Raw genomic sequence first — 20,610 nt, 5'->3', positions numbered from 1 at the left:
CAACAAGCTCATAACATTCACTAAAGCAAGCATAAGCAATAAAGGGGGGGAGAGGTGGTATGTATGGAAAGCAAAATTAAAGTCTTCATTGTATAAATCACAAGATAGCTGTAGGCCCAGCCACTACAGTTAGGTTACTTTTTACTAAGTAAGCTAGCTGTTCAGTAGTTTCTTTGTTGAAATGTGAAATAACCTGTCACAATATGAAATTGTGAAAGCCTCAAACTGAACTGATGTGTGACAATTATGCGGATTAAAGACTGCTGCAGTGTTTGCATTTTTGCTGTTGCAAAATATCTTTTGCAGCGATCACTTTCATTACTAGTGTTGTCGTGTTAGGTGGAAAATGTGAGTATATTTCTAATGAGATCAACCCCATTTTGGAATTCTTCTTCACCACCAACTTTTTAAATTTAATTCATTGAAATCTTTAAATACCGGTAATTAGTTGGTCAATTATTTGCAGAAGTGAAATAAAAATACTGCTTTACCAATTTAACATCCAGTTTGTTGCAAGTGCCGATGTCTCTACAGTAACGTTTACTACTGAAGTTTAAAAGCCGTTAAAGGAAAAACCACCACACGTATTCCATACTTTTAAAGGTATAGATTTATATGCAAGCAGTCTTGTATACAAATAATGTAATGACAGGTGTGATGGATTTGTCATTGTCTGGAGACCTTCAACTCCCACATCAAATTCAGAGCAGGTGGCAGGAGCTCACGGGTCTGCTTCACTTCACAACACCTTTTTAATAACATCAACATATCGTAGCAAGTAAAAAGCTTTGGGATATCGTGGCTCTGCCCAGCTGCATAGCATGGAAGTGCTGAATGCAGTTGTTGTCTTATGTAATTTATTAGTGGCTGAAGTGGTGTTTCAAGCAAAGTCTCAGCAGGGTAGTACTGAGCGAGACACACTGATTTCAAGGGATGGAGATATCCACTGGCCTGCTAACCAGCTAAAGCAGCGTCCTCTCTTTCTAACCAAGATAGAGGAGGAGGGAGACAGAGAACAGTAGGATATCTCGTCTGAACCTCTACAGTGATCAGTTTCTTTCTGACCTGTAAATCCCTTGCTGTGGCACTTTGGACAGTAAAGTGAAACGGCATAAGATCCACTTTTGACCATTAGTGTGGCTCTTTAAAAAAGATTAAGACAGTTTCACTTTGCAGTAATCACTGATTTGAAAGAATCATTTGTAAAAGTACAAAATACACTGATGCCATTCTGTGATACCAGGCATTCCCTGTTTATATGCAGTTATTAAAAAACAAAACATGCAACCAGCATTTTCCCCTCACAGTAGCAGCTGCTCTATTCTGTCCACGCATATCTTTTTTATGCATCGCTTATAGGAGACCAGAGAGAGCCACACAATCCCGAGCCTGAATCCCCTCATTTGGTTCCACCCATTCAAGCACTGCACATATATTCTCATCCTGAGGCTTGCTTTGCAACAACGCTACAGCCACATAAATACTCGGAACCACTTCACAGTACCCCATCTTTTATTCAGGACCTCTTTGCCTCCCCTGCTGACAAATAAATTTAATAAAACTTCCATTTTAACAAATTACCGGCTTCTGCTGCCTGCAACTCTCAAAAATGCTTCCCTTGATTTTTTTTTTCTCTCCCCCCTACTCACACACACTGGCTCCTATGTCCTGTAGATCTTATGCCCTGGGCACTCCCATCTATTCCCACTGCATTGTAATTTGGATTGGGTTTCACAGCTCATAGATCACATTGCTACAGTCGCATTGTGTGTGCTGGAATGAAACACGCTTAATGCAGGTTTTCTGATGGTTCTTTCTCTCTTCATCTATCCAGTAATTGGTGTGTATGCACAATGCACATGCGCTTTTCTTGACAGCTTACCTCTCCACCCAGCTCTTGTAGCTGGGGATGTCCTTGGCATAAAGCAGCTTGTTGGAGGGTGAGTCTTTCCCAAGGCGGTGCTCTGAGGTGGAGCAGGAGTCCATGAAAGTCTGGGCCACCACAGACAGACAGGCGTCTGTGATGCTGCTCTTATGGATGTCAAACACAAACTGGGGGTTTTTAATCACATTCACCCAGAAACGCAGAGGTAGGCTGTCAGAGAGGGAAAAGAGAACAAAAAGTAGTTTAGTATCAAACTCAAACTCATGCAGCTTTTGCACTTTAACTTTTCATTCCCTGATAAATAATTGTTTGTTGCTGTTTTCTTTAAATTCCTTTTAATTTTCCCAATCTTGATATTTCCAATTCTGGACACAACAATATGAAATTCTTTAATATAATTCCTTTCACCTGTAAAAAAAATAAATAAAGGTAGTCTCTTAATAAAATCTAAAACTGAGTCATGCTAACTAATGTAGTCTGTTAGGCTTCCTGTGGGGAAAAAAAAAAAAAAGAGTTTTGCAGTGATTGTTCAGTTCTGTCTCGGTGACAGAATGCTTGAATAGCCATTCAAATGGGCGAACAAAGAGTGTGAAGTAAAACAACAGCCTATGTCCGGTTGAGCTGCTCTGAGATTAAGTCCCTAAATGCCGTTTTCAAATTTGCTACAGCCAGCTAGTCAATAGGCATGAACATATTATTCGCCAGAAGGGACGAGGATTCATTCACTTTGCAAAGCTAGTACACAGGCCCTGCTGTTGCTGATGTGCTCTATTTGATGTGTGTGCTCAATTCAATAAAGCCTTTATCTTTAAAACCAGGTGGTGGCTGGCTCTCATTTTTTTCCTCGCAGTGTCCAGGGGTCCTCGCTGGGGGCCGCGCAGTGACACAGTTCATATTGCCTTGTTTGTGCAAGTGGGTCCTATTTTGTGCCCGTCAGGAATAATAAAAATACACAAGTCTGTTTATTTGCAGGGCTTGTTTCTGCCAAAATGAATAGATATAGGGCCAGCTTTATCTGTGTATTGCTGTGAAAGGGGCTCAGGTGGTATTAAGAAAAAGCTGAGTGTTACTTGGATCTCTGTATCTTTACTTTTCTCTGGGCTCTGCGCTTTTAGCTGATGTGACAAAAATCAACAGACACTGCTGCAGTCTACGCTACACAGAAGTTTCTGCGTGTAGGAGAAAAAGAGTATAAAATGTAAAAAAAAAACCAAAAACAAAACCTGAAACACATTCATTTAAAGTACCGCCAATGTTCCTCAACAATCCACTGAGCATTTATTCTAGTACAACCACCCACAAAGATATTCAGTTGTAATGTAACAAAAGAGGATTTAAACTCAGAATGAGGAAAGACTCGGCATTATGACTTCAAAATTAATCTAAGCAAAAAATCTAGTGGGATTAGGTGCAGGGATCAAAGGAATATTAACACGGCTGCTGTGCTGTCTTGATTGTTGACAAGCTGGCGTTTCAATGGGGCAATGGATTCTAAGATGATGAGATTTTGCACAATTTTGTGTGTGCAAAATTACCACCATAATAAATATGCCTTATCCATTGAAAATAGGCAAATCTGAGTTTACTCCTGCTGAGTAGCTTTAGGAATCTGAATGATGGTCATGATCGGTCCTTTTGGTTAGGGATTAGGTTAAATATCAGCTGCCAAGATCAAGGGCATCTCATATCCTAAAGATTTTATGCTGGCAGAGTAAGAAAAGGGCCCACTGATTCATCACTTGAAAGTGCAGTCATTTCAAACTGATAAAAGGGTGTGATATAGTTTAAAAAACAAAACTGTATAATTAAGCAAGCAAAATAAGCAACAGTTTAGACAGCATCTTTACCAAAACTGGGCAGATGTAAATAGGAGAATTATTTCTGTTCTAAAGGCAAAATGTGACCAGAACAAATGTGATTCTAACTAGTTGCTTTTCTCTTATTTTTTGAATGCATCCACACTTTAACACTGGTACCTAACAACACCTGCAAACAGCTAAGTCCCCCTTGTGGTCCCTGAAAACCACCTCATGCAGCCCTTTGCATCTGCAATTTTAGGATGGTTCTGCCCATTTTGTGGAATGGGCCTAATGAATTAGCTTACCATTGGCAGGAAAAGAATCACAGATGTTGTGATGTACAACATCTCACTGGTGCCATTATGGCATAGACATGCAGTGAGCTAAATTTGGAATTAACAGCTTTATAAAGGTGACCTGACTGAGTTTGGTTCCAGTCAGGGCCTAAGTAAGCAAAACTGTGCTATTTTATTCCTGTGATTGGCACCTTATACTTAGGTCTGCCACAGTGGTAGTAGTAAGCAATCTGAGTAGGATTCCGTTGCAGTATGATGGCAGAAAAGAGGGGTGTATGTGGCAGTTTTGCACAATAATTAAAATTCTGTCTGTTCCATCCCAAAATGCAGCGCATATAGACGGACACACGCGGACCAAATACAGAGGAGTGAGGATGAGAGCGGACACTAACACACTGCCACTAATCCAAAAGATACCATCTGGAGATGCTCTGGGAGCCAGTGACTCATGTACGCACATACTGACTGTACACACATACAAAACATGTTACAACTCTGTCACACAATACATACAAAACTAACAGTTTAACTAAATTTAACTTTGCACCATGAAAATACAGTTTATTTCAAAAAGAAGTAAAACTGCTGAAAAAGAAGTTTAAACTGTTAAACTGTCCACACCTAGTACATTTGCCTTAATCATCTGTCGTGATTCTGCAAGGTGTGCCACCAACCACGTCATAGGCATAGGCAAAGTTACTATGCATCTCTGTTGACAGTCAAGCACAAGAATATGCTTGAAGAACTAATATCTACATATCTAAAGGCTATTTCAGCCGTTAAGATGTGCAGGACAAATGATAATTAGGTTTTATAGTGTTTACAACATGCCTTTTGCAGTTTGGTTTGATCTGAATATATCTTGGTGGTCATTTACACTCATATTTAGCACTGTGCACTTTGCACACTGCTCAATGCACATTTTAAAATGTAGTGTAGCAGCATCATAGAGGTATAGAAAGGCATAGTATTTTTTTTTCTTTTTGATAGTCTTGCTTTGATATAAAGGACTTGGACTATAAAAGTTCAGCGATACATTAAGGTCACTTTCAGGTCTTTAGGGTGTATGGAAACGTGGTCAGCATTAATCATGCCAAAGCAACTGTCTGCTTTTATTTTAGAAAAATTATGAAAATTTTCTCACTGAATGGGGGAAAATAGTGGTTCACAATCTGATTTCAGTATAGATTTCGCAAACTTCTAAACATTCGTCTAATAAAAAAAACAAAACGGTTGACTGGTAAGCTATAGCAACAAATACACTGGCATGATATGACAATGGTATAAGGCTGAAGGATCTAACATAAGTTAGGTTATATCAGGGGACACAGAAGGAAGGGAACCCTCAAGGTGGGGGTAGTAGTAGAATATAGGGGCTCCTGCTGCAGTTGAAGTTAATGGCGTGTACAATAACTGTGGAACTGACAGGTTTAATGGGATGGGGGCTCAGCTTGGAAGGGACACTGACATTATTATTTTCTACCATGAGACAAAACGAAGGCTTCTGTTGAAGCCAAGATTGCAGTCTTTTAAGATGAGGTCATGAGGTTATGCATATGCACGCGCGGGGAGGTGCTTAAGGGCACAATCATACGCACGTTCCACACTGAGAAGGTATTTGTGGTGGCATCAGCACAAACTGTGCTCAGTCTCAGTGGCTTTTTCTCAGGCTGTGCTATGATAAATTGTGCTTTATTTATAGCCCTACAGTGAAAGTCTAATGGGGAGAAGCACGTCGACTTCTCAGAACACTTAACACACACTGTGACTGGCCCGGTAACACAGAGAAAAACCCTAAAATTAGGCTCATAAGATAAAGTAAATAATATTTTCCTTCAGCCTCTCCCTACCCATTCCTTTATGTCTATTCGTCCCTCGATACACATAAATTTTTCCTCCAATATCTGTGGTTCTCCTGGGCCTTGGGTTGAGTGATGCATGCTGGGATCTTGGCAGAGGCTATGAGGCTAATGAGATATTAGTGTGCATTTAACTCCCACTGTGTTCACTTCCTTTTCTTCACCTTTTCATTCCTCTGCTCACCCCATTCCAGGGCACTGTCAGTTATTTAACCCCAGCCAACCTTTTAAGGTGGACTCACAGGGGTCAATATGGTATAAATTAATCAGCAGATATTAATTTAGAGGTGTACTTCTGCACCCGGGAGTGAACATCTGTCACTTTAGAGAATTCCACAGTGACAGGAATTTTTTTTCTTTGGCCCAGTTATCCATGATAATAGATGGAGAGTCTTGGCAGCCAATTGGATTAGCCCCTTGTGGTTGGCTTTAATGAAGATTACACACCCCTGTGGTTAATGGATATTAGGAAAGGAAGAGGCGTATTGTGAAACTTGGCTCTGACAGGGCAATACCCAGGCAATGCCAGAGTGCCTGTAGTACTTTTAAAAATCAAAATGCCCATCAATGATCCAAATAACTGTTTAAGGAGTCTTAAACATTCCCATTCTGTGCGCTTGACACCAATTACTTGGTGTGTATGCATATTTCCATATCAGCACCCACAGCATATTTAGATTCAGATACTCACCAGTTGCTCTTCCATGTGTGTCGGACATGCGGGTCATGGATGTTGTGTTTGTCGGCCTGCTCATCCAGGAAGTCAAACATATATTTGATGGCCAGTGGCAGAGCGCTGCCTCGATGGGCTGTGCTAAAGATGGTCTCAAACAGGTCATCCACAAACTTCTGTAGCGTACCCTACAGAGCAAGGAGAGGAGAGTTACAAAGATTCAGTCATTCTCTCATTTTTCAAAACTTCACTAACAGTAGCAGAAATGCCATTAATATGTATATTTGTTTCTGTGTCAGTTTGAGTTGTGCAGTGCACGACACTTTCTCTCCCAGCGCCGATGTTTATGTGTCTGACTCATATCTCACAGACCCTGCCCTTAAATCTGCTTGCAGCTTTGATGGGGGAAATTGTTATTTCACAGCTGACTTTTAATAATATCTAGGAACAGGAGGCGCATCTCCTAAGCCTCTTTGTGCTGCCGGATTAGCTCCCACACTGCACCATTGACCCTAATTTGATTTAATGTTGGTGACTTTAAGAAGGAGGAGGAGAAGAGAGACAGAGAGTGAGAGAATCTAATCCTCTTGTAAAGAATGAGCTGATGGGATGCACGGGAAAAAGGCGAGAGCCAGAGATGGAAATGAAACCACACAAGTTTCCTATCAGAAGAAGAGGCCATTGAGTGTGGCAGATGAGGTGTGTACAGGCATTGGCAAATAAAAATCCAATTTGGGTGGAGCGGGTGACCAAATCACAGAGTCAGGAGAGATAGAAGGGGAGAATGGGAGGAGGGAATCCTGTTAGTTCGACAATCATGGCTATAATTCTAATGTGGCCCACATTCCCGGCAGCTTACCATTTTTCTATGCAGACGGTATCACATCTCTATATCAAGCCCACGTGCCTTCCTAGTTGCTAAGGGAAGGCCTATCGGGTACATGTGTGCAGAGACAGTGAAATCTGTGTATGTGCCTACTAGTGCTTAGGCTGTGACATTTTACGTCATCCTCGATCTCAAGGGGTGCACCACTATCAACACTGTCATCATCACAGGGTTCTCTTGGTCCCTGGTGGAGCTGAAACTGCCAACATAACCCCCCCACGACCATCTACCCTGTCATTAGACTGCACTCTAAACACAATGTGTCATCTGGATGTTTTGATGCCATCTGCCTCCGCATTGAAATGCAAGGAAAGCGACGTTGGGGATAGCAATGAAACAGGGAGGCTGAGACAGGCGCGCACACACACACTCTCAAGTGTACAAGTGGAGGGAAAATGCAATCCTTCCCTGCACCAGTCCACACACGTGAACACGTCCTGTACCCACACTCAAGAGTGTCACTGATGGAGCTAATATGAGAGATGTGAGTGGCGTTGCCAAGGAGAGGTATTTATTGGTAAGGTGAAAGCCAAACGCAGTCAATTACACTGCCTGTCTGCCCAATCATTTCTCAGCAAGAGAGATGGCCAGCCAAGATAAACTGGTTATTTCTCAAAAACAATCCATCTGGAAAGACGATGCGCTGTCCATAGTCAGAAGCCACCTTCCTGCACTCAGGAATGAGATAATGGCAGGAAAATGGAGCGACTCACAGAGGCTGAGAGGCGACGTGTGCATGTGTGAAGGTGTGTGGAGAACTATACAGTATGTGTCATGACGATAGCTGCTTTGTTTTTCCTGCCTCATCCCATTCTGGGATCTGTAGTTTGTTTATTAATTTCTTTCATATGCCCTGCACTTCACAGTCACTATTGCGCCTCTCTTTCCCTGTTAACTGATCACCAGACTTGTTGGTTTTCCGGTGTGTAGAATCTCACCACTAAATGTCAGCAGATTGCAGATTTTTAGTCACCCGTTTTCATACACCTCCCAGTTCTACTGCATAATCCTGCGGTGCTACGGTGGCCGCTGTAGGACTAACAACTCTGGTCACTGTTTAACTGTAGTGAGTGTATGCTGTCAGCAAGTGTTTCCCTCTCCTGATGTGTATATCTATTAACTCTGTGTAAGGAGTTGATGAGTCAGCCAGTGTTAGTCAAACTTTCTTCAAAGTGGCGCTAACATTGTTGAACTTGGGCACTTTGGTCTCATACGATGTGGGAATCTACTTAATTGGTTTATCAGAACAATGGTGTTATTTTTAGGACATAAGCATGGCCTTAAAGGTGGCATTACGTTAGCTTTTAATCAGCTGTTCATCTTCAACAAACCAGCGTCTGCTTGTATGTATTCTTAATGAATTCATTCATGAAGTTTGTGAAAATACGTTTTGGAAGATGCAAGTACACACTCGTGAACAAGACCCCGAGATACTTAAAGTCCTCCACTTGGGGCAGGAACTTGTCTCTCGCCCGGAGTGGGCACTCCACCCGTTTCCAGCTGAGGGCCATGGCCTCAGATTTGCAGGTGCTGATTCTCATTCCCACCGCTTCACACTCGGCTGCGAACCGTTCCAGAGCGAGCTGGAGGCCATCACCCGATGAAGCCAACTACATCATCCAGAGAAGGGAGCGGGAGATTGACAGACGGTGCAGTCGCTGCTGTAGCTGCAGTGATGCGGACGCTGTACCGGTGGTGAAAAGAGAGCTGAGTATAAAAGCAAAGCGCTCCATTTACAGGTCGATCTGCATCCCTACCCTCACCTATGGTCACGAGCTGTGGGTAGTGACTGAAAGAATGAGATCGCAGATACAGAAGCGGCGGAAATCAGCTTCCTCTGAAGGCTGGCTGGCCTCTCCCTTAGAGATAGGGTGAGAAGTTTAGGTATCCAGGAGGGGCTCAAGTAGAGCCGCTGCTCCTCCACATCGAAAGGAGCCAGTTGAGGTGGTTCAGGCATCTGACAAGGATGCCTCCTGGGCGCCTCCTGGGCGAGGTGTTACGGGCATGTCCCACCGGGAGGAGGCCCAGATCAGACCCAGGACACCCCGGAGAGATTATATCTCTCAGCTGGCCCAGGAACTCCTTGGTGTTCCCCCAGACAAGCTGGAGGAGGTGGCTGGGGAGAGGGAGGTCTGGGCTTCTCTGCTTAGGCTGCTGCCCCTGCGACACGGCCGCAGATAAGTAGAAGAAGATGGATGGATGGAAGGTAATTACCCACTAATCAATGTATAAGTATGAGCAAAATATTATTTTTTTTAGTATTTAGTATTAAATGACCTCAAAAAACAACTGACTGCAACTTTAAGTGTACTGACTATAAGTATGTGGTATCACTAGTTCAAGATTCTTTATTCGTCACATGCATAGTTATGCAGGTATAACACACATTGAAATGTAACCTGACACGCTCCTCAACTTGTGCAAAAAAGGGGGGGAGAGAGGAAGAACATTATGTGAATGTGCAGTAGTAGCATTGTATGCTAGTGAATGTACAGAATGTACATTAAGTGTAGTATTCCAAGTCAAGGTAGAGACAAACGAAATATGGTAAATAATCACATACTAACCTTTGTCTTTGTCAATTCAATTGTATTTATATAGGGCGAAATAGTTCCCCCAAGGTGCTTTATATTGCAAGATAAAGACAGTCCAATAACAATGACTGAATAAATCTATTAGACAGTCACGGTGATATATCTACTCAAAAAGGCAGACATCAGTGTTTCAAGTTGTATGGTATTATGTAAATGTGCGAGATTCTACTATAAGACCTTTGGATGGGCCTATGAGTTGCCATGCTAAACTTGGGAATAAGTCTTCCTCCAGATCATGGCAAGCTGTCCAGGTGCAGAGGAAGCGAAGAAACCCCAAAAACCCCACCAAAATTATGATGATTACTATGCTCAGTACTGGGATGATGTCAAGCTGATATGTAATTTTGTTTTCTGCAGTGTTTGTAGTGCCCTACATTGATCCTGCACAATTCAGCCATAGCTCCTAAACACCTTCCAGTGTAGCACGGTAGAGCATTAAGGTACTCTTTGGTAATCTTTTCAGCAGAGCGACCGTGGTATGTGTACGTTAAACTTCTGTTTAACAGCTACAATAAATCCTTTAAGCTTATAGCTGTTACTCTGGGTTTCTCGTCTATTACTCCACTGTGAATTCATCTTAGCTGGGTGCCCACTTGCAGGCTAAATCGCCTCAAATTATAGCCAATTTGTCTAACTGTGGACAGATAAGTATCTTAACTCCCTGAGATAACTTGTTTAATCTGCCCAGCTAAATGCAAATCAACAATTCCTGATAATAAAAAATGAGATTCTGTTTTGCAGATCTATAGTGGGATTGGTAGATGGGATGATAACGTGTACTGTTTTAATGTTAAGCATAAACTTTTTCCACCCTACATTGCAAATATCTTAATGATGTGTTCGGTATCAATATGAACAACAGAACGAGCAGCGTATCATTAGTTTAAATCATTTGTGTTTAGATTTTGAGCTTAGATCGAGATAAATAAATATAACTGGAAAGGGTTTCTTATTGCTGTAAATGCTTTTGTGGTTGTAGAGGCTGTTGTTCACCGGAAAGCAAACACGCTTTCATAAAGACAAAAACAGCAGCGGCAAAAAAAGAGGATTTGTTTGCCTATTATCTAGATGTACTATTTCAAAGACAAGTTGGAATTGGCACAACCAAATTAGTTCCATGTTCCTGCTCATTAGCCAACATGTTCCATAAAGGATGATCATCCTGCTTCTTCCCTCTGTGCCTGTTTAATGGATGTGCTACCGGTGTGTTTGAGACACTCCACTTTAGACTCCTGACACTTTTCATTTATATTGCATATATTGAACTCGGTTTATGTTCTCTGTGTTAACAGCTAAACAAAGACATTCAGAAGATGAAAAGTGGAAGTGCTGGTGAATTTTAAAAAAAAAACACATCCTAAACATTTTCAGCTCACAGCCTCCCCATATGGCTGTGTGAGTCTGATAGAAAGGGTGTATTGGTGTTGGGGGGAAGAGGGACAAGGTGCTTTAAGAGTGGATTGTTCATTTGCATTCAGCTGTTGGATCAAAGTCACATTTTCCTCCAAACCAAATTAACTGTATTTTTTTTTTTCCTTCTTAGGGGCCATTGTCGCAAGACGCATTCAAAGAGACCAATTTTATAGTCATTTCTATATTTGCCTGATAATTTTTTTTTTTTTTATAACAGAAAAACCTTCACTGGTTTCATCGGTCTTTTCTTCTTTACCCTTTTTGATATGCTGCTACATCAATGCAACAGTAATGAAAAAAGAAAAACAAACAGAAATATCCATTTTCTCGTTCTCACCTGAGGGGATAGAGGAATACATTTGAATAATCTTTTCCACTGAGATGACTCATCCAAAGTAAACATGAATATTTAAATACAGCGAGGGATTTTATTCGTTATTATAACACGGGGTAAAAGATGGAGTGACCTTTTAGCCTTTCACCTGCTGAACTGCTTCGGTTAAAGATGCTACTGCTGAGTTGGATAACTTTATTTTGTCTGGTTTGATCATATAAATTGTGCGCGTAGTATTGGCTAAATTGAGCAAGTTGCTAGATAAAGGAGACCTATTATGCTTTTCTGATTTTTCTCTTCAAATTAAACATAGGGAAAGTTTATTTGAGTTAATGAGAGAGGATATCCCTTATGTGGTCATTACAGAAACGCAGCTCTGTCTGTGAGCACTGTACCCCACCCACCAGCTGTTCAGTCTTTGTTTGTGAGGGGCAGCTAATCAGAATAAAGATAACTTAAAAGGAAGTTAAAACATCTTTTTTTTAAAAACAGTGGATAAAAGGATGGGCTGCACCAAAGCCCAATATAATATAAATAATTATTATTTGGCCAGTGATTCATGCAAAGCTACTCTAGTAGAGACTAAGAACAAAAATATGGACCTAGAGGTTAGCACAGTAGGTCCTCACAGATTAGTGTCTCTCCTAAACATAGATTGCTAACCTTGGTGGCCAGAAGTCTTGTCAGGTAGATCTCAGAGACCATCTTGCTCCCGCGGTCGCCCTCTTTCTGGTCTCCGTGCTCGTGGTTCTTAACCAAGTGCCAAACCTTCACCCCACTCTCCAGGTCGGGGGTGATCATAGGAGTACGGGTACGAAGGCTGTCGGGGCTTCCAGTGTACTTGATCATGTTTTCTGTGAGAAACAACATGCTTCAGTTTATGAAATGCTGCTAATTTATGCAAAACACAGAGTCAGATAAGTGTTAATTTTCTTTTATAAAAATCATTAAAAACGTTTTGTTTTGTTGTTCAGATAGTCACAGAAGACAGATTAAAGCTAAATCAAACTAGTGAAAAGGAAAAAAGAAAGAATCAGTCACAGGCAGCACAAACACAATAAAAAAAAGGAAAATGCAACCAAAAAGGCAAAGAAAACTATAACCTGCATGTCAGCAACAGAATGTAGTTTCTTGGTCTGAGGTTTCCAATTTACAGGTGTGTGAGATTGGATATGAAACTTTCAGAAAGTCTGCATGGTTAATTTTTCATGGCTTCTTCTCCAAGTGACAAGACATAGCATTGCCGCCTGACACAAAATCGAACAGGTGTCAGACGAGATGAAATATGTATGGCCCACCCAATGGCCGGAGCGGCGATGACATTTCCAAACACATGGCTCAATGAATGTTTACACAGTGTGAAAAAAAAAATTGATCAGTGGGTGCGGTTTGGAGAGGAGTGTAAAAAGAAAAAAAAAAAAAAAAAGAGTGATTTTCACCGTGACAGAAATCAATCTGTCCAGAGAGAGAAGCAGGAGGAGTGTATGGAGAAGAGAGTCTGCGGGAAAATAAGGGACAGCTGGAGACAACAGATACAAAGTGTGTGTGTTTTTATGTGTCTGTGTATTGACTACTCATATTTGATCGCAGTATGATCAACTAAAAAAATTCAAACGCCTGCGTCTCCTATAGGGCACTTCACTGAGCGTTATTTGACTGTAGCTTTGTTACAAGGTTAACAAACCACATACACTATATGCAGGACAAGCGCGACACAAAATGTGGTGCTTTGAATTGTTAGCTTTGCCCTTGTGGTATGGCAGAACAGTGTGCTCATTTTGTGGTAATTATTTATTCAAGAAGTTGGAGAGCTGAGGGTGATGCGTAGTGAGTGATACACAGGAGAGAGAGTTTCTCTTTCTTTTTTTTTTATTCTATTCTGATCCAGTTCCGCGCGCGCTGTTATATTTCCCGTGTTTCCCTTCTTTTCCTTCTTGTGGTTTTTTGATGGGAACATTACATCAAAGATCAAACACAAAGGTTTCTCCTTTCATTCTCCAACTCAACATGTTATAGAGAATGTTTGTCTGAATCTTTGAACTTTTTTCCACAACTTTCTCACCAGCCCCACTCCTCTTCCTCCTCCTGCTGCTGCTCTTCAGCAGCTCTATTAAATTCACCCTTGTCTATTTCTTCACTATTTGGCTATTGTACTCAGGGAGAGTTCAAAGTCACTCTCAAGTACCACACTAGTTGTGAAGTGCATCACACTTGCATTTGAAGTCAGTCCCTTTAAAAATAAATACATATAACTAAATAAATAAATAAATAAATTAAAATAAATAAATAAAATATATATATATATATATATATATATATATATATATATATATATAAATAAATAAATAAAAACACCCAGCACGCCCCTGCGGGCGGTTTATCCTTCAAGCTCGGGTCCTCTACCAGAGGCCTGGGAGCTTGAGGGTCCTGCGCAGTATCTTAGCTGTTCCCAGGACTGCGCTCTTCTGGACAGAGATCTCCGATGTTGTTCCCGGGATCTGCTGGAGCCACTCGCCTAGCTTGGGAGTCACCGCACCTAGTGCTCCGATTACCACGGGGACCACCGTTACCTTCACCCTCCACATCCTCTCGAGCTCTTCTCTGAGCCCTTGGTATTTCTCCAGCTTCTCGTGTTCCTTCTTCCTGATATTGCTGTCATTCGGAACCGCTACATCGATCACTACGGCCGTCTTCTTCTGTTTGTCTACCACCACTATGTCCGGTTGGTTACCCACCACCATTTTGTCCGTCTGTATCTGGAAGTCCCACAGGATCTTAGCTCGGTCATTCTCCACCACCCTTGGGGGCATCTCCCATTTTGACCTCGGGACTTCCAGGTTATACTCGGCACAGATGTTCCTGTACACTATGCCGGCCACTTGGTTATGGCGTTCCATGTATGCCTTGCCTGCTAGCATCTTGCACCCTGCTGTTATGTGCTGGATTGTCTCTGGGGCATCTTTACACAGCCTGCACCTGGGGTCTTGCCTGGTGTGATAGACCCCAGCCTCTATGGATCTTGTGCTCAGAGCTTGTTCTTGTGCTGCCATGATTAGTGCCTCTGTGCTGTCTTTCAGTCCAGCTTTGTCCAGCCACTGGTAGGATTTCTGGATATCAGCCACCTCCTCTATCTGCCGGTGGTACATACCGTGCAGGGGCCTGTCCTTCCATGATGGTTCCTCGTCTCCCTCCTCTTTCTTGGGTTTTTGCTGCCTGAGGTATTCACTGAGCACTCGGTCAGTTGGGGCCATCTTCCCAATGTATTCTTGGATGTTCGTTGTCTCATCCTGGACTGTGGTGCTGACACTCACCAGTCCCCGGCCCCCTTCCTTCCGCTTAGCGTACAGCCTCAGGGTGCTGGACTTGGGGTGAAACCCTCCATGCATGGTAAGGAGCTTTCTTGTCTTTATGTCAGTGGCTTCTATCTCCTATATATATATATATATATATATATATATATATATATATATATATATAGTGGGGTGTGTATGGAGGGGGGGTATTCCTGGCATCCTCCTTCTCCTTCTCTCCCTCTTCTGTTGCACCACTCACCTTGCCCTATCTGGTCTAATTTAGAGCTGGAGAGATGAGGTGAGACCATATGGAGATGAGACAATGCTAATAACGTGGGACCACATTTGAAGTGTCTGAAGTGTTTGTGACCAGTGAGGCTTAGCCCTTTGATCATCAACAAACTTGATGGTTTTTCAGGTTCAAGGAGACGTGTAGAAGGCACACAGGAAAAAACACATGGAAGGATAAGAGGAGCCACTTTGGATTCTCAAGAGGCCGGAACAACTGAGGAAAGAGTGCGTTTTTGTCTCTTCATATTTTAGAAATCTTGTATTTCTGGTCCACCACTGCTGACATGCAGGGTCCTCAAGTGATACCATCCACTGCTGCAGGGTCAGTGAGTTACTCTAACAACACCGGATTATTAAACAAAATGGACAAATGCAATATTTTTATTCCTTGAGTGGATTGTTTTATTTCAAATAAATTTATACGTATAGTTTTGCTAATAATTTTCATTTTCATTACCAAGCATCAATTCCTAAGATATTTCTTTTACTGAGTTATGAATACATTAAAAAAAAACAAAATACATATAGTTTCTAAAGCAAACTCGGTCCAGCTAAGAAAGTGGCTCTCTGATAACTGAAACTTATGGTACAGAAAGAGGCCGGCTTACCATATTTACTTGCAGAAGTTCGGGACACGGTGGAGTTATTTACAGAGTTGTAGGCTGTAACTTGCTTGGGAACCAAGGCCATTACTGCATTATCAGGTACCTGAAACACAAATATAATGTAAATCTCTCTTCAAAACAATAGCAATTTTCTGTGGTATTTCTTTCCCCATTTGTACACATTTCTGACACAGCCACTAAGAATAGGAAAAAAAAACATATCACTGCGTAGGTGTCACTTTCTGTATTTCCTTCCATCTATTCTTGTTTCGGGTGAATAAACAGAGAATATCTTATTACCCTTATGTGTTTTGCTTTGCCCACACATACATATGATGACTGACAGTGGGAGGGAGAGTTTTGCAGAGCATTGTGCAGGCCTGTGTGAGAGAGGATGTCACAAAGTCTCTATTCAATAATACCTTTCCTCTAGGGTGGCGTGTTTGTGTGTGTGTGTTTGAGAGCATGTGTATGAAGATGTGAAGTGTGTGGAAATGAATGAATGAATCAGTCAATTGCATGCTCCTCCTTCCCCAGTCTGCCAAATAGGATTCAATTAATGAAACTGGAATGCAGCCTCTCCCACCAGTACACACACACACACACGCACATAATGCCTCTATTCTACATAAAATGACTACCCAGGCTGCAGGCTAAGCCCGGGTTAATTGAAGTGATCTTTATCACCGTGTGGGTGGATGCAACCGAGGGGGTGGGGACTTCAGCCCATGTGTATGTGTGTGAGGTCCGGGGCGTTATTAAGATTGCATTGTTATTTCACCCTTTCACTCAATCTGCTCCTTATGCATAATATGTTTATATCATTGTCTGTATGAGGCCCACAGGGCAGATCTCCTCCCTGATCACTGCTCTTATATGTCGAACCCATATGAAATAAGCAGAGCGCAGTGGAACATAATAGAATGTGAAAAAGAAGGAGTGGCATTTGGGGAAATAACATTTGGAGAATAAAGGCAGAAAACAGAGCACACTTTCCTGAAAGAGAGGAGGCGGAGAGAAATGTCTCATTATGGGCCTGAAAGATCAGATATGGAAAATGCCATTTCTTCTTTTCTTTTGCTTGTAGCTACCATGTGACGTTTTCCCGAATGAGAAGTTTCCACTTAGTTTGCGATGCAAACTGTGACAGTACAACCAAGTGCGGGGGGGAGTTTGGCTAGTGGCAGATCAAAGCTGATTAGTGTAATAAAGAACAGCACATGATTCTATTCAGTGTGTCTGGTTGGCCATATTAGCTTCAGATTGGACAAACAATACTGATGGAAAATGTCTGAAGGAAATGGCAAAATATAGCTGCACATCTGGGTTCTTTAAGATGGCATCAATCAATAGAGGGCATCAATGGATTTGATCTCACTCACAACGATCTACGGATTTCAAATCAGATCATTTCAAAGAAATGAAGTCAGTAACAGAAGATTAGAAATGCTAAATATGGGACTGCAGATGCCCTTGACTGAAGCTTGAATGTGTTTGTGATGTCCCCTCCCTTTCTAGCTCTGTTTAGCCTCCTGACAATTTCACAGACGATGCCATGTTTTTTTTTTCTCCCTCTCTCGGTCTGTCAAGGATAAGGTGCCCTTATTCCCCAGCCTGAAAAAATGAATTAACTTCTGTCTTCATTATCTTATCTCCGATTTGAATCAGCTCCCTAATCCATTCCACCCACGCTTCATACTCACAGCCTGTTGACACTCGCTGCTGCTGACATTTAATTTAGGCACCACGTAAACTGCACTTGGAGGGCACAGTCGCTACTTGCTCAACTGCTTGAATTATTAACACCTTATTGACAATACAGGCCTGTTTCCCCATCCAAACTCCTTCCATGTGACTGGATGTGCAGTTATGAGTCATGTGGCACAAAACACCTGCCGATTCGTGTCAAAGTCTCTGTGTAAATGCACCGATGTATTTAATGAGTGACACATCTTTGTATTTTGTGCATTTGTCTTCGTTTGACGGTCTCTGACCAGTGATGTGTGTCCACGCCAACATTAATCAAAGTCAAAAACAAGATGATCCCCGGAGGCAGCACACCTGAAGCCCACTCCACACAGGGGATTACTCCTAAGTGTCACTGTGCTGTTGGCAAGTTCCTTGCCTCACCTTGTGAGCCAGGCAGATAACATGTGGTGTATAAGGGGATGTCCTTATCTGTCAAGTACTTGATAGATAACTGCAATAAGTGAACTCTGAATTATCTAGTCAGCTTAAGGAAAAGGAGAAGATGAGTTGCAAAAGCAGCCACAGATAGTGAGATGATGTGTAGTAAAGAAAGGGAGACAGATTGTATGCAATACTAAATGCCAGGTACTTGTGCCCACTATCAAATTTTCTTCTAAAAAAATGTGAAGTGATACATTTGAGGTTTGCTGCTGAAATGCAACAAAAACTTTTCTAACTTTCTTTAAAGTTTTTGCAATTTCAAAACTTTGTGACTTAGCCCATAAAAATATGAAATAAATAAATAATAAAACTACCCGATTTTAATTTTGACCTCAAAAAAAGGATAGCTCAGGATAGGATACAGGAGCATGCTTGATATTGTTTGGCATTCACATGTGCAGCATGGGTTTGTCCATGAGGAGGAAGTGTTTGAGAGAAAGGACTGACGTCTTTAGGTGCTACAGCATCAGAACCAGCATACTCATCACATTATGCTCCTTGTAATTTTGTGCTCTTGCTCAAAATGGTATTTAAGTTAAGAACTGCTGTCTTTACACGCTGTGGAGACGCAGCACGTAGAACAAACCCACAAGTACATGTGGGTAAGAAGGCGATCTAAAAACAGCAACTACATTAAAAGCAGTGCTTTGCTGCCCCAAGAGGCTATCTATAAACAAAGATCTGCCATTTTTTATTTAATTACAGCATTTCTTTTTTTAATGGGTGTAGTCGTGGAACTTTAATTACACCTTGTAATGTGAATTTCTGTACTGTATTATCTGCAAGCCCGAAATTATAAGGTTCAAAGTTTCAGCTGACACCATTCTCTGTGCAATGTGGTGTAAAACTTTGATTTTCACGTGTACATGGGCGTCCACACCATCGACAAACACAAAGCAAACGTTCGTAACTATTAAATCACTGGAACACAATAATGAGTTTAATACAGGATCCAGCTGCATTTTTCTGTATACCGCTAAAAGCGTACCTGATAATGGGACAGCATGTTCAGTCTCTTCCAGTCACCTTCGATCTTTGTGGTGATGTCCTCATCCTGCAGGATCATGCGCTGTCCTCGACCCTGACGCCACTCTGCAATTGAGATGGAATTTAAAAATATATATATTTCAAATAATCTTCTTATAGAAATCCATCAGACCAGGTGCCGAAATAATCCTTTAGGAGACACAAATGCAAAACATAAAATAGAGATGTAATGATTACACAGATACTTGATATCTCTGAGAAGTTAGAAGACCTCACCTTGCAGCATGTATAGTCATCCCGTTCTCAGTTTATTCTCTCGCTCTCTGGAGTTTATCTTTATACCCCTTTCTACTTCTACTCGTCTCCCCACATAAGAGCACTTTATCCCAAATTACACAACAGCCAGACCGACTGTCCTTGAGGAGTCCACAGAGGGAAAACAGACGATGCCAAACAGAAAAGTCTGAGTGTTATGCTTTCAGGCCTCCCCCAAAATAGTGATACCTTAATCAAATTCAGGGATCCAGTCAAACGAAACATACATAATCCATCCCACACACAGCCCGTTCAACTGATTATATTTACTCTTTAAAAATCTCACCATATAATTTAGGAAACAACCATTCTTTCATTTAATAAACATATTTTTAGTCAAATATTATTATTTGTAAGGAAAAAAAATAGTTTTGTGTTATAAGGTTGAAAAGTTCTGATGGCTCTAGTTTTCTTGGCTTCTTTTTATAGCTTGTGCCTAATTCTGTTAGTCAGATATATTCGGATTCTACACTGGCTGTTTCTCTGTGTAGCAATCAGAGTCTCCCTATGGGCTAAAAAGTTAGTTTCTAACTCTGGCTTAAGTTTGCAATTCTTAGATGAAGAACAAGCACACACCAGAGGTAAAAAAAAAAAAGCACAACTTTTTTCTAATAAGAGTGTCAAACATTATTTTATCATCACCTTGATCTCTTTTTTCTTTGCTTTCCACAGAACAATCAATTAACATTGTCTAATAAGACTGAATAAAGTCAAAAGGACATAAAAAGGTCTTTGGGTGGGGGTAAAAGGTTAGCAAATAGGTAGAACTAAAACAGAAAATGCTTCTGTGCTAGACGACTACAAAATGCGAGTTAAATTAATCACCCTCCTCCTCTTTGCTCTTTTCTCCATTTGTTTTGCTGGTGTACTCGATGGCTGTGAATATAGGGTTTGTGCACTTCTATTTCTACCCACAGAACTAGCCTTCACGTTTCAGCCTCTGAAGGTACTATTGGTTCCTGTGCTTCCTTCATCAAACTTTCATCTTCATCCCGCTGCCAAGCTGCTCTTAATGTTGTTCAGAATCTCCACCGAGGCGGACCACAACACAATTCAGCGAGACAACAAAATTGCCAAAAAATTGTGCAACTTCAATACCCAGAGTCTGCTGACCATCTAATTTCCATGCTTTTCAAAACAAGCAACTTCCAGTCCGTGTTTTTCAATGACTAGGAAGGCTTTTACATGAC

At 41.5% G+C, this 20,610-nt stretch overlaps 1 protein-coding gene across 4 annotated transcripts in view; it reads right to left on the bottom strand.

Moving 5' to 3' along the window:
- Window positions 1-20,610, bottom strand: part of plxna4 (plexin A4) — a 241,294-nt gene that overhangs the window by 5,265 nt on the left and 215,419 nt on the right. For all 4 annotated transcript variants that reach the window (XM_026146289.1, XM_026146292.1, XM_026146293.1 and 1 more), the window contains exons 26-30: window positions 19,107-19,210; window positions 15,932-16,031; window positions 12,403-12,593; window positions 6,531-6,700; window positions 1,883-2,095 (exon numbers count right to left, since the gene is read on the bottom strand). In XM_026146289.1, coding sequence (XP_026002074.1) covers window positions 1,883-2,095; window positions 6,531-6,700; window positions 12,403-12,593; window positions 15,932-16,031; window positions 19,107-19,210 — 778 coding nt within the window. The remainder of the gene's footprint in view (window positions 1-1,882; window positions 2,096-6,530; window positions 6,701-12,402; window positions 12,594-15,931; window positions 16,032-19,106; window positions 19,211-20,610) is intronic.

Source organism: Astatotilapia calliptera, chromosome 17, assembly GCF_900246225.1.
Source record: "Astatotilapia calliptera chromosome 17, fAstCal1.2, whole genome shotgun sequence".
NCBI lineage: Eukaryota > Metazoa > Chordata > Actinopteri > Cichliformes > Cichlidae > Astatotilapia > Astatotilapia calliptera.
Note: the sequence above shows the minus strand (reverse complement) of the source record. Positions and strands in the feature narration are given on the sequence as shown.